At 42.7% G+C, this 12,413-nt stretch overlaps 2 protein-coding genes across 2 annotated transcripts; both read right to left on the bottom strand.

The window, feature by feature from the left end:
* Nucleotides 1–1,506: 1,506 nt before the first annotated feature.
* LOC132227104 (olfactory receptor 11H6-like) lies at nucleotides 1,507–2,475 on the bottom strand. The gene has a single exon (XM_059681863.1). It carries the CDS (start codon nucleotides 2,473–2,475, stop codon nucleotides 1,507–1,509), a length of 969 nt encoding a protein of 322 aa, XP_059537846.1.
* Nucleotides 2,476–8,176: 5,701 nt separating this feature from the next.
* On the bottom strand, nucleotides 8,177–11,901 carry LOC132222004 (toll-like receptor 11). Its single transcript, XM_059676783.1, has one exon. It carries the CDS (start codon nucleotides 11,899–11,901, stop codon nucleotides 9,142–9,144), a length of 2,760 nt encoding a protein of 919 aa, XP_059532766.1. The 3' UTR covers nucleotides 8,177–9,141.
* Between the last annotated feature and the right edge of the window lie 512 nt (nucleotides 11,902–12,413).

The raw sequence follows: 12,413 nt of genomic DNA, 5'->3' as shown, positions 1-12,413 counted from the left end.
CGAACCTAGGACTCTTCAGTCCATAGGCTGACACTCTATCCACTGAGCCAAACCAGCTAGGGCTGCTTTGTTATTTTTGTGATTTATATAAAGAGTTCATAGACTAGCTTTGGCCCTGCACCCAAGTTTTAAAATAAGTCATGCTATCATCCCACATAGAGCCTGACTTTCATCTTTGTATAGGTAAAATTAAGATAGACCGGTGAATTTGGTCTTTTTGTGCTCCTGAGAACTGAGCACAATTTCACTAGTAAATGAATCTGTGTTCTCTCAGAGTAGGACTTATTAACTAAGATGCAATATGATGATTCCAGGCCAGTTTGAAAATTAACTGGCAAGTAATATACCTCATTTCAGACATTGGCAATACTACCTTATTTCTATTCTCAGACTCACACACACTATCCTCTCTGCATGGTTAATGTTCATTCTAATAAAAATAGGGAGAAAGCACTTTAAAAATTATGAAGCACTTAATATATGAATATTGTTTTATAATATTGTTTCCAGGTCTCACCTCTATTTTGTTTCAGTACATTTATTCTTTTGTACTGAGTGGTGGTACTAAGATAAAGAAGGAATACATCAAGTTATAAGAACCTAAAAAAGTAACCAGTTGGAGAAAACTATTTTCATAAGATCCTGCTCAAGAACTAGTTTTCCTGAGAAGAAATTTTTTGAAAAGAAGTCCATTTGAAGAAGAATTTCAAAGGGTTTGCAGTTAAAAAAAAAATTATTCTGAATAAGAAAAGGTAAGATATTCTGGCTACTCTTGTGGGTGGCGAGAAGAGGATGGGGAAGATAGGAAAAGGCAGCATCAGGTATACTATGAGAGATTGATGGGGTGTTCATCATGGTGGCCCTTCCTCTGACTTTCCCTAACCCCAACCTGCAGTCAGGCTAATAAACTCACACAGAGCTGGAATGAGTTTGGGTTTTAGATAAAATGTTGGAGGATATGAGTCTCACATCCAGATTGATGTGATCGAACAAGACAGCAGGTAGATTCAGGAGTGGGAGGAGAAGCACATACTAACATGTTTGTATGGTGCATGTGTGTGCATGTACATGGGGTGTGTGTGTGTGTGTGTGTGTGTGTGTGTGTGGTGTGTGTGTATAAGTAAATAGTGATGAGGACTCTGGGCATTTAATGACTATGAAACTGGGGGATGGAGACAAATTTACTGAAATCTGCAAAAGATAGTGATGGACCAGTTGACCTTTGGCTTGTATATGTTTTTTTTCTTCAAAAATGCCTGAGAATATCTGGCATTTTTCTGTTTCCATATGACATATACAGGAATATTAATACAGTGAAGCCTAGAACAAATAAATGATTTATGACAGGTCTGGTAAGATCTTATTTATTACTTGCTTCATTTAAATCCATCTCTAATACTAGTATATTCCAGGAAATACAGACAACATATTTGTTTCTCAAATTTACTCAAGACTATTAACCTCCTATAATTTTATATCACCATATGTACTGCACATATATCGATTCTAGTTCTTGAGAGGCTGTCTTTGACCAAATCTCACAATCCTCAGCAGCTTTCTCAGGGCCTTCTTTATTTCCTTATTCCGGAGGCTATAGATCAATGGATTGAAAAATGGAGTTAACACAGAGTAAAATAAAGTCACAATTTTCTGAATCCCTGCTGGATTGCCTGCTGTTGGGCTCACGTACATCACCATGATGGAGCCATAGAACAGGGACACTACGGCCAGGTGGGAGCCACAGGTGGAGAAGGCCTTCTGCCGGCCTTCTGCTGAGGGAACCTTCAGCACAGCTATGATCACGAGGGCGTAGGAGCCGGTGATGAAGAGGAAGGTGGAGAAAATCAGGACCGAGTTAAAGACGGCACAGGTGATTTCAGTGGCAGGAGCTGGCACACAGGACAACTTCATAAGGGGTCCTGGGTCACATAAAAAATGATCAATAATATTGGGGCCACAAAAAGGAAGCTGGGAGATGAGATAAACTGGGAGGAGAAAACAGGAGAAGCCACACACCCAGCAGCAGGCTGCCATTCTGATGCAGCGTGGAACTGTCATGACAGTGGGGTAGTGCAGGGGCCTGCAGATAGCAAGGTACCTGTCAAAGGCCATGGCAGACAAGAAGAAGGTCTCAGTGGTGCCCATGGAAAAGAAGAAGTAGAACTGTAGGAAGCAGCCAGAGAAGGAGATGGTGCTGGTCTCAGAGAGAAAGTTAGCTAGCATATTGGGGACAGTAGAAGTGACATACCAGATCTCCAGGAATGAAAAATTGGCCAGCAGGATGTACATGGGTGTGTGGAGATGGTGGTCCCACCACACTGAACAGATAATGCAAAGGTTTCCAATGAGTGTTAGGACATAGATCACAGAGAAGAATGAGAAGAGGAGGACCTGGATCTCCCAAGTACAAGGGAATCCAAGAAGAATGAACACACTCACAGGGTCAGAGTCATTATTCCTTCCCAGGTCTTTCATTTTTTTTTTCTCTCCTAAAATTGCAATAACAAAACATTGTCATGTTACAAATTACTCTACAGAAATTTTCTCATTAAGATGTTCTCTGCATTTCTTTACAATTCAGTCAGCACCATAGCTTTAGATTGCTTAAAGATTTTTCAGCATTCTTTGCTCTAATGTGATACCAGTAGTGGGAGAAAATAAAAAACTTGGGGGTGGGTGGGTGCTTATTACAGCCTTACCATTGTGATCGCCATGCCCATAATGGTTCATTAAACACCCGCCTTTGTTTGGTATCCTCAATACTACATAAAATAAGGTAGATGCTCTCTTGCCATTCAGAGGCTTTTAAACTAATTCAGAAACATCAGTCTGGGCCCACCATAGGGAGGTTCAAACAATTGTACAGTTTAAGCTCTGTGTTAATAGAAGAAAACATTGCAAGAATGAATAGCCATAAAGAAGAGTTTGTTTACAATTGTAATTTTTAATGCTATCACATGCATAGTTTCTTATAGGGTTTCTTTCTATGTAGTATTAAGAATGTTGGAAAAGAGATAAGGAAATCACTTTTAATCAATGATTGTTTACAGTAAGGTCAATTCCAACATTTGTGTGCCTTCTTATTTGGAAAGATTCCATGAAAGAAATTCCACAATTTGCATTTGCATTGTTAATTTCTCTCAGTGTTTAGTGACATATACACAATTCTATAAAATACTCGTTACTTTTACATTGGTCCTCTTTGCAATTAAAATCTTGTTGCTGAAGAGGAGTAAGCTCCATGCACTGTCCCCTTAAATAAACATTTTACATGAAATTGGTGTGAATGAATGAGGTCCAGACTACAAACCAACATGGTTCTTTTTTTAACTGAAATTCACCTTAACTACAGTACACAGGCTTCAGTCCTCAGTTGAAATTTATCAGATACTCGTAAAATACCTCATGACAATATCTACATTTTGCCACATAGAGCAAACAAAATAAAACTACAGTGTTACATCATTAAAAGCACTCTGGGGTTTGAATTACATTACTGTCCATGGACTATTCATTCTAATTTCTCTCATATATATATATATACACACATATATATACACATATACACATATACATATATACATATGTACATATATGTATATACTAGTATATGCACATACTATATATGTGTATATATATATATATATATATATATATATATATATATATATTTTATACACAAACACACACACACACAAACACACATTATCTGAGGCTCCTATGTTAGAGTTCCTCCTGGTTTACCTGACCTATAAACGTGTTTTGTAGGACCTAATCCCTGATATTTTCCTTCTCCTACTATGCTCTCCCTGTATGTGATCTGTCATCTAGCCCTTGACATAAAAACCATCCATGTGGGATGAAGCCGAATTTTGTCTCCCTACCTATGAAGTCTCTTCTGCAACCTGCATTTTTCCACCAAATTTCTTTCTTTCTTTATTTTTTCCACCAAATTTCTTACTCAACATCTCTGTTTGGAATATAACATAACTAAGACACAATATGCCCATTTCTAAACTTTAGATTCTTCCAACCTCAAACTGATTGATTCTTACTGCTTTGCCACATCATTAAATGGCACCTCCATTTGCTCAGGCTACAAACTTTGGCTACGTCTTTACCACCGCTCCCAGTACCCTACACCAGCACTATAAACAAATCCACTAGGCTTCATGTTCAAAACATTCAGAATCTGAATAGTTTTTAGCAATCCCATCAGCTTTCACCATGAAATCCTCAAACTACTGCCAACACCTCTGAAGTTACCTATTTCCATACTTACATATTTAGAGACTATTACCTGCATAGTACCTAGATGGATAATTTAAAAAATCTGATGTCAATTACTTGTTTTCAATCTTTTAAACATACTTAGGATAAGTCCCAAATTCCTTACCCAGTCTGTACAGACAATGAGTCCTTTCTCCACGCCCTCATTTCTTACCACTTTTCTTCTTCAGCCGCTGATACTTGACTGTGCTAAGTGTGGCCCATACCAATGCCTGTAGTGTCTCTCTCTTCCTCACTAATATTCACATGACTTACTTGGCCTTATTCAGATTTCTGGTAAAAATCAGGACTCAGAGAGGCCCTCCCTAGTTTAGCCCATCTTTGCTACCCTGTTTTCCAATCCTGCTTTAGTTTTCTTCAAAGCACATATCACTACATGGCATTGTATTATATACTTAGTATGCATTTTTGGTCTCAATCACCTGGAAATAAGAGGAGAGGAACATTTTTTGCTCATTGAATTATTCCCAGAATCTAGGACAGTATCTGGTATATTACAGGTATTTATTAAATATTTGTTTTCTTAATCAATGAACATGCCCTATATGCTTGTTCTCAGGGAAGAAAAGAAAAAAAAAATACAAAGATTGAAATCTCCAGTTTGCTAACAAAAACAAACAAGCAACTCCCTCTCCTCAAACAAAAATAAGTAAAAAGAGAAGCAAGGTAACAAGGACTTTGCTAGGGGCTACACCTCAGTCTAAGTAAACAGGAAGATATCCATGACAGGAGCCTACTTCAGGCAATGCCATCCAAGCTCCCTCTCTCTCTGAATCACTTCATCTTTCTTTGTGTCCCCTTTATCCACTCTACTTTGTGCTCCATGCTTTCTTACTGTTGCTACATTATAATCATGCTCTAATGGTGTGTATGTGTGTTATGTATACACACTGCTTTTTGCTGTCTTCTGTCTGTATCTATAACTGGTTGTCCATATCTTTAAATATTTTTATTAAATGCTTTTATAATCTTTTCCTCTTATTTTAAATAGGTAAGTGAACTGTTTTAGATTGCTCCCTCTTAAAGAACATGTGGGTATAGTCTGTAACTGACATTTATTTCCCATGTAGCTAGCCAATGTGCTTTAATAGAAAAATGTTCTCTTATTGCCTAGTATTTTCTCCTGCCCCATATTCAGAGTTAAGAAATCTGGTATATGTGACTTGAATAAGTAATAAGTTATACAATAAAGCTGCCATTCCACAAATTTTCCTGGCTTATGTGGTTTTTGGTTCAGTTAATATCTGAAGTCAAGTAAAATATTGTTATTTTTATTAAATATATTTACTTAGATATTTATAAATAAAACACATATAACAACATTTATTGAGACTAGAACTGATTCTGGAGACTATGTTATAAAGTTGAGAATCTAATCAACTTCTAATATAGAAAAGCTAATTTACATTTTTTCAATCTTAGACTAACTTTATTTTTTAAAATTATTTTTCAATTATAGTTGACATATAATATTATATTAGTTTCAGGTGTACAACATAATGATTACAGATTTATATACCTTGTCAAGTAATCACACCAAAAAACCTAGTACCCATCTGACACCATACATAGTTATTACAATAGTATTGATTATATTCCCTATGCTGTACTTTACATACCATGACTATTTTCTGGATATCTTTCACCTTTTTAACCCTAATTTACATTTTATGTGGAGAAAATACAACACTTTTAGAGGAAGATGAAAAAGACATTATATGTAATCCAAGCTGTGCCTTACCTGAAGCTGTTGTGTGAGAATTACAGAATCCAGTAGAGGACAGACATCCAAATTTGGGTTTCTCTCTCCCGGAATGTGCAGCCAGCCTCAGTTTTCTTGTTCTCTCATTTCAGCAAGAGAAAGTGTGCAGCAAAACCAACACAATGGTGCTGGCATCCAAGTTTCTTAAAAGGCTTTCAAAAGGGGGTGAGTGTTGGAAAGTAATATCAAGAATAGCAATTACTTGACGCTTACAGAATGAACATATAATTTAAACAGTATGAAAAGATAATTACATGCAATTGTAAAGGGCACTGTGGTCTTTCCTGAGTTAGGAAGGACCAATTACACCCCTGCCTCTAAAAGAAAGTATGTAGCCAACACATTGTGAGCCATGGCTGCTCTGTCCTGGGCAGCCCATCTTGGAGGGGTGGTGACCCAGAGCACTCTGTGTGAGCATGTAAGCCTTCTGCTGAGCTCCAGGCCATGCACACATTTTAATAAATGTGTCAAGGTTTGTTTCTGACCCTCCTGGGTTACCCAACTTTCCCCAGTGGCCTCAACTAGAGATAACAATGAGAACATTTTGGCCAAATCTCAGAAAGTATTCCTTTAACTGAGGTCTAAATTGGTCCAACCTCCAAGGGAATCAGGAAAGAGGAGGAGGCTTGAGTCTAAGCTGAAGAATAAGTTGGCCTTAAACCTTAGAGCAGAATATGAACTATACAAATATAAACACACGAATGAACAAAGAATCTGAACTATAAGCAGAAGTGTTGGTATACATTTATAGTAAGGCAGCTGTGTTTTCCCACAGAAGAGATGAAGCTGGATTTAGAAGTGAAGATGTAAAAGCAAAGGGTTCTACAAAGCCCAAGAATAGAAAGGCAGAAGTTAGTTATTGCAAATCCTATATAATAAAAGGCCAATATGCAAATCAACTGAATGATGGAACGACCGGTCACTATGACACACACTGACCACCAGGGGGCAGACGCTCAATGCAGGAGCTGCCCCCTGGTGGCCAGTGCACTCCACAGGGAGAGCACAGCTTAGCCAGAAGCCGGGCTCATGGCTGGTGAGCGCAAGCAACAGTGGTGGTGGGAGCCTCTCCCGCCTCCGCAGGCGGCAGTGCTAGGGATGTCCAACTGCTGGCTTAGGCCTGCTCCCTGCATCAGTCAGACATCCCCTGAGGGCTCCAGGGCTGCGAGAGGGCACAGGCCAGGCTGAGGGACCCTCAAGTGCACATTTTCATGCACCAGGCCTCTAATAATTTATAAAACACTTCAAACACTCACTTCATCTATTCTATTCTTTCCATAATTCTATACATATTCCAGCCCCAGGTCTGCTGTGGTAATCTTGGGATTTTTGCATTCATTCCATGAGGACTTGACTGTCAACTGCTACCTCACTTGTTTTGTGAATTTGCCCTTTTAATCTCATTTCAGCCAGAGAAAAGCAAATCAAATATTTTAATCAACATTTTGCCACAATGTGACTTCAGAATGTATAAATGGAGGGAATGATCTCATCCTGTTTTATTCTACAGAGATCAGACACACAGCCTTTACAAGTTCTGGGTTAAACAGTATCTGGGCAAACTGCAGTGCACTTGGACTTAGGGGGGCTGAGAAGTACGGAAAATGAGTAACAGTGGAAGGAACTGGGATGTTTAAACTGCAGAAATAAAGAAAGGGTAATTATTTAAGAGCAATACAATTTGTGCCATTTGATCCCCAAAGTTCAGAATTAAAGTAATAGTTAAAAGTTATAGGGGAACACATTGTAACTCAATATGGAGGATAACTTTCTTACAGAGAAACCTACCGGATGATGGCACAGGCTGCTTCAGAAGACTGCTTTATATCAGGACTTTGTTAGGTACACACTGGGAAAGTGGTAGAAAGGATTTAAGCATCAGAAGCAAATTTCTTTCAATACCGAAATTCCATTATATGAATCTAAGATGTGTCAAGAAAAAAAGAAAACTATCCAGATAACGTCAATGAAATAAAAAACCATAATGGGAAACAGTAAGGTTAATGAGAACTTGAGGTTTTCATCAACTTTGACAATAATGAACCATATTTTCTAAGGTTTATTAGCTGACAGCAGACAAAGGGGGGGGGGGGTGGCGAGGGGAAGGAATTCTGGATTGCGGATTGATCAGCAAAATCCCAGAATTATGCCATGGGACTGCAAATACTCTGACTCTATTAACTGAAGAAATTGGTATTTTTTCCTGAAAAAAAAAAAGTGTGGAACTCTCACTCACTGAGCTAAAAACTGGGGTTGGAAGGGGCACTGTTCCCCAACTGAACCAGGAAAACAGATATGACCACGAGGTGGCAGAAGCACACACAAATTTGTTTGGTGTCTGACAGATTTGCATGTAGGGGAAGCTGTTTGCCTGTTCTAACTTTGTAGGAAGGTAAGTTGTCATTGGTTAGAAATAACTGAAAGACAGAGTGGAGAACGTAGACATGGATTGTGACTCAGAGGAACAGGGGCCAAAGCCAAACTTTGTGATATACAGCTGCACCAAGGTCATAAATCACTTGACTTTTATGTACTCAGATTCCTCACAGGTAATACAGAATCAAAACTATTGTTCTCCCCATGTAAGACTGTTATTGTGAGAGCCCCATGAGTTAGGAAAGCACTTCGAAATTTTGGATCTTTGATGAATTGCAAATATGGCTTTAATTTAGCTTCAACACAAATATGTGCCTCATTGATTCTTGCCCCATTCCCCTAGAATAAAGTACTTTTTTTTAACCAAACAAGTAAATACATTACTCTCATGGGATAGAATGAATTTATTATGTAAAATACAGATGTGGCTCTACAAGAAAAATTTTATGTATTCTTTTTTAGGGGATGCCTTGTGCTCAGAGGACTAGCAGGTATCACAACTGTTTTTTGCATGAACATCTCGTTTCCAAGTGCTAACATGTTATCCCATTGGGATTTGGTTTCTCCGTGTATCATTTTTAGTGTGGCAAGTCAGCTTGAGCTGAGCATTGCCTATAGAGCACTGCTTTCTGAGCCTGCCCTCCCAAGATGTGCGGGGTCCAGGTCCCTGCTGGGAGTCCTCTGGCTTGGCTGAAACACCCTTCCAGAGGTCCCTAATCCTCTCTCTCTCGCCCAGCTTTTCTTAGCCTTTTCCGGAGCTGTTCACAGAAGGCATCCCACTCAACCCTCCCTTGGGACAAATCAAAGTAGTCTTCCTTCTGCAGCCACCGGCCCAGGCGGTGGTAGCTATGTAGCTGCCGCCGATCAATAGGTTCCAGAAACAGGAGCAGAAGGCAAGCAGTCCCAGGCTTGGCCACCAAGTTGTGGGTGGCAATCCTCAACTCCAGACTGCACCAGGGACTTCCCAAGGCCTGGTGGCTGAGCACACAGAGGGTGGCTCTGCTGCTCTCCATGCTGGCGGCCGTAGCATCCATCCTGTCCTGCCCAACCCCAAAGTCCCTCTCAGGCAGGCATAGCCTCAAGCCCGCGCCATCTGGAAGAGGCTGCTCTAGGGCAGGAACCAGTTCTTCTAGCACCCAGGCTTGGTCCTGCTCACAGTAGGATATGAAGACATCATAGTGGAATTGATTTCTGGGGTGCTGCCCACCCAATTTCCACCACCAGGCATGAAATAGGGTCCGCAGGCGGTGAAGCCAGGGCCATTTAGGACAGCTAAGCAGTGCAAGGAAGGTCAGCAGGAGCACCAGAGTGGCACTGGTTAGAAAGGCCTGAAACTCAGAATCATGTGAGCAGTGACCAGAAAGGAAGGTGAGCAGTGGCGTCCTGGAGTAATCAGAGGCATTGGCCTTGCAGATGGATTTCTCCAGCCCATACACAAAGGTGTTTGGGGCCCGTGTTGCCCAAGGCCCCACCCAAGAGCTTTCACACTGGCAGGTGAAGGTGACATCTGAGAAATAAACATATTGTGGCATCTGGGGGATCAGTTCCTGGAGGCTGCTGTCCAACCCCAGGGCCCATTCGGAGTTGAGCAGCAACAGCCGAAGGCGGCCCACGCCCCTGAAGCTGGAGACGGAGAGGTTCCCGAGGTTCAGGTTGCTCAGTGCCAGTACCTGTAACTGAGGCAGCTCTTTCAGTAGCATCTCCAGCTGCACTGATCTTGCATTATAGAGGAAATCCAAGTCCCCCAGCTCCAGCACTCGCAGCCTGGGCATCCCAAACAGACGCAGATTGCCTGCACCGTTGTGATCAGACCAGAAGTGCAAGTGCTCCAGGAGAGGGAGCCCTAGGAAGACTCTCTGCTGAGAGAAAATGAAGGTGCTGCAGCCTCGCAGAGTGAGGTGACGCAGGGACGGGAAACGGAGTGTGGCGTTGTTCGGATGCAACAACATAAAGGTAGTCTGTAAGGTAAAGTTCTCCAAGAACAAGAAGGGTTCTCCCTTGGGGACCCTAAACACTATGGAACTCTCTGCCCATAACTCCAAGCTGAGCAGTGCTGGAGGCCAGGGAGGGTAGATCTCCATCATATCAGAGGAACCCAGCTGCAGATGGCTCAGCTTCAGGGGACCCTGGAGCTGTCTGCCTGAGATATGCTCCAAATGGGTGCCCAGGAGGTTCAGTGAAGTAAGGGCAGGAAGAGAGGAGAGCCAGTCTGGAGTTAGCATCTTAATTTGGTTCCAACTCAGGTCTAAGGTCTTCAGCCACCTCAGTCCTTCCAGGCTCTCCCTGGATAAGTTGGAGATGTTGTTACCACTCAGCCAGAGCTCCTGGAGTTGAGGAAGAGAGGAGAAGGCCCGGCAGGGCAGCCCGCAGAGCTCATTGTGGGACAGATCTAGCACTCTCAGATTTGAGCTGACCAGCCCTCCCGGGAGCACCAAGGTTGGGCCCAGCTTATTCACTGACAGATTGAGCCTCTGAAGCTGGGGCAGGGCACTCAGGAGCCTCGGGGGAAGTAATTGAAGGCCGTTGGCATGAAGGCTGAGGAGTTCCAGGGATTGGCAGCTTAGGAGATCTCCATCTTCTAGGTTCCGGACTTGGTTCCTCCCGAGGTCAAGTGCACGAAGTGCAAAGTAACCTGTCACGTTCCCAGGCAGCTTTTTTGCACCAGTTCCCACAAGGTAGAGGGAGTCCAAGTGGAGCAGTCCTGAGCCTAAAAGGTCTAACGCACTTAGTGGGGTGCCATCCAATCTCAGGGAATGGAGCTGGAGGCCACGCAGAGCCTGGCTACCCACTCTGCTCAGTTGCAGGTTGGCAGACAGATCCAGCAACTCCAGGAAGGGAGTCCGTGGGCTGGGGCTGGGTGTGTGAGAGGAGCCAGAGACAAGGTTTGGGAAGAGCCCTTGCAATTCCTGCAGGTCTGTCAGACAGCTGTGCCTCAGGGTTAGACGACTAAGGCTGATGGGCAACTGGACATCCTGGCTATGATTCAGGCAGTAGCCATGGAAGGAAAGGGTGTTGAGGAATCCGAGGGGCTCCAGTGCATCTGGAGGGAGAAACAGGCTCAGGCAACAGGGAGCATGATGCTCAAAGGAAAGGTGCTGCAGCTGGTCCAATCCTTGAAACGTCCCAGACGTAATCCTGATGGCGCCCAGCTGCAGTCTCAGAAGCTGTAGTGTGGGGAAGTGTCCAAAGGCATTGGCAGGCAGGATGGCAACTGTGCCCTGGAGACATAATGCCTCTGTGTCCCGGGGCACCGCCCTCAGGGCCTGAGCCAGGTTTCTAATATTGGAGCATGCTGCGAAAAGGTGCAGTCCTGGGGCCAAGGCACAGAATGGGATGTAGTAGGAGACGTTAGGTAATAGGGAGCTGTCTCCTATGGCGCAATTGGGAGCAGTCCATGCCCAGCTCATCAAGCCGAGGCTCATCAAGGCCAGCAGTAAGGAGAGGAGAGGGAAGGAGAACCGAGGTCTTTCCATCATTGGTTCGACTTCTAGGGAAAGAGGGGACAGAAGACGAGCGTCAGATCCTACAAAAGCCAACAACCCCAGGTCTGGGCCTTCTGATACTCACAAAACACAGTATGTGTAGGACAGCTCTGTGATTACAATATAAAGGAGACATTTGGCCAAGCAGAGGACTCAAGCAACGAGCACTTAGCTATGCCCCCGTACAGACAGAAAGCCAGTGGAGACTCAAACAGACAGACCAGCAAGAGGAGCCTGCAACAGGATTGGGGGGATGAGAGGACAATGGGGGGATAAGGACACATTTGTAATATCTTAATCAATAAAGAGAAAATAAATTAAAAAAAGAAGAGCCTGCAACGTGTGAGAGGTCTCAGCAGAGAAATTGGTGTCACTTCCCAATTCCCCTGCTGGGGATGATCAGCTCAGGTTTCTAACTTCTTTGGAGGGGAGCTGTGAGCTATGAAGGGGCTACTTTCAAGACTGGGCAGCAACTTTACTTGTTATGAAGTAGATTGGAGGAG

This window comes from Myotis daubentonii, chromosome 1 (genome assembly GCF_963259705.1).
Source record: "Myotis daubentonii chromosome 1, mMyoDau2.1, whole genome shotgun sequence".
NCBI lineage: Eukaryota > Metazoa > Chordata > Mammalia > Chiroptera > Vespertilionidae > Myotis > Myotis daubentonii.
Note: the sequence above shows the minus strand (reverse complement) of the source record. Positions and strands in the feature narration are given on the sequence as shown.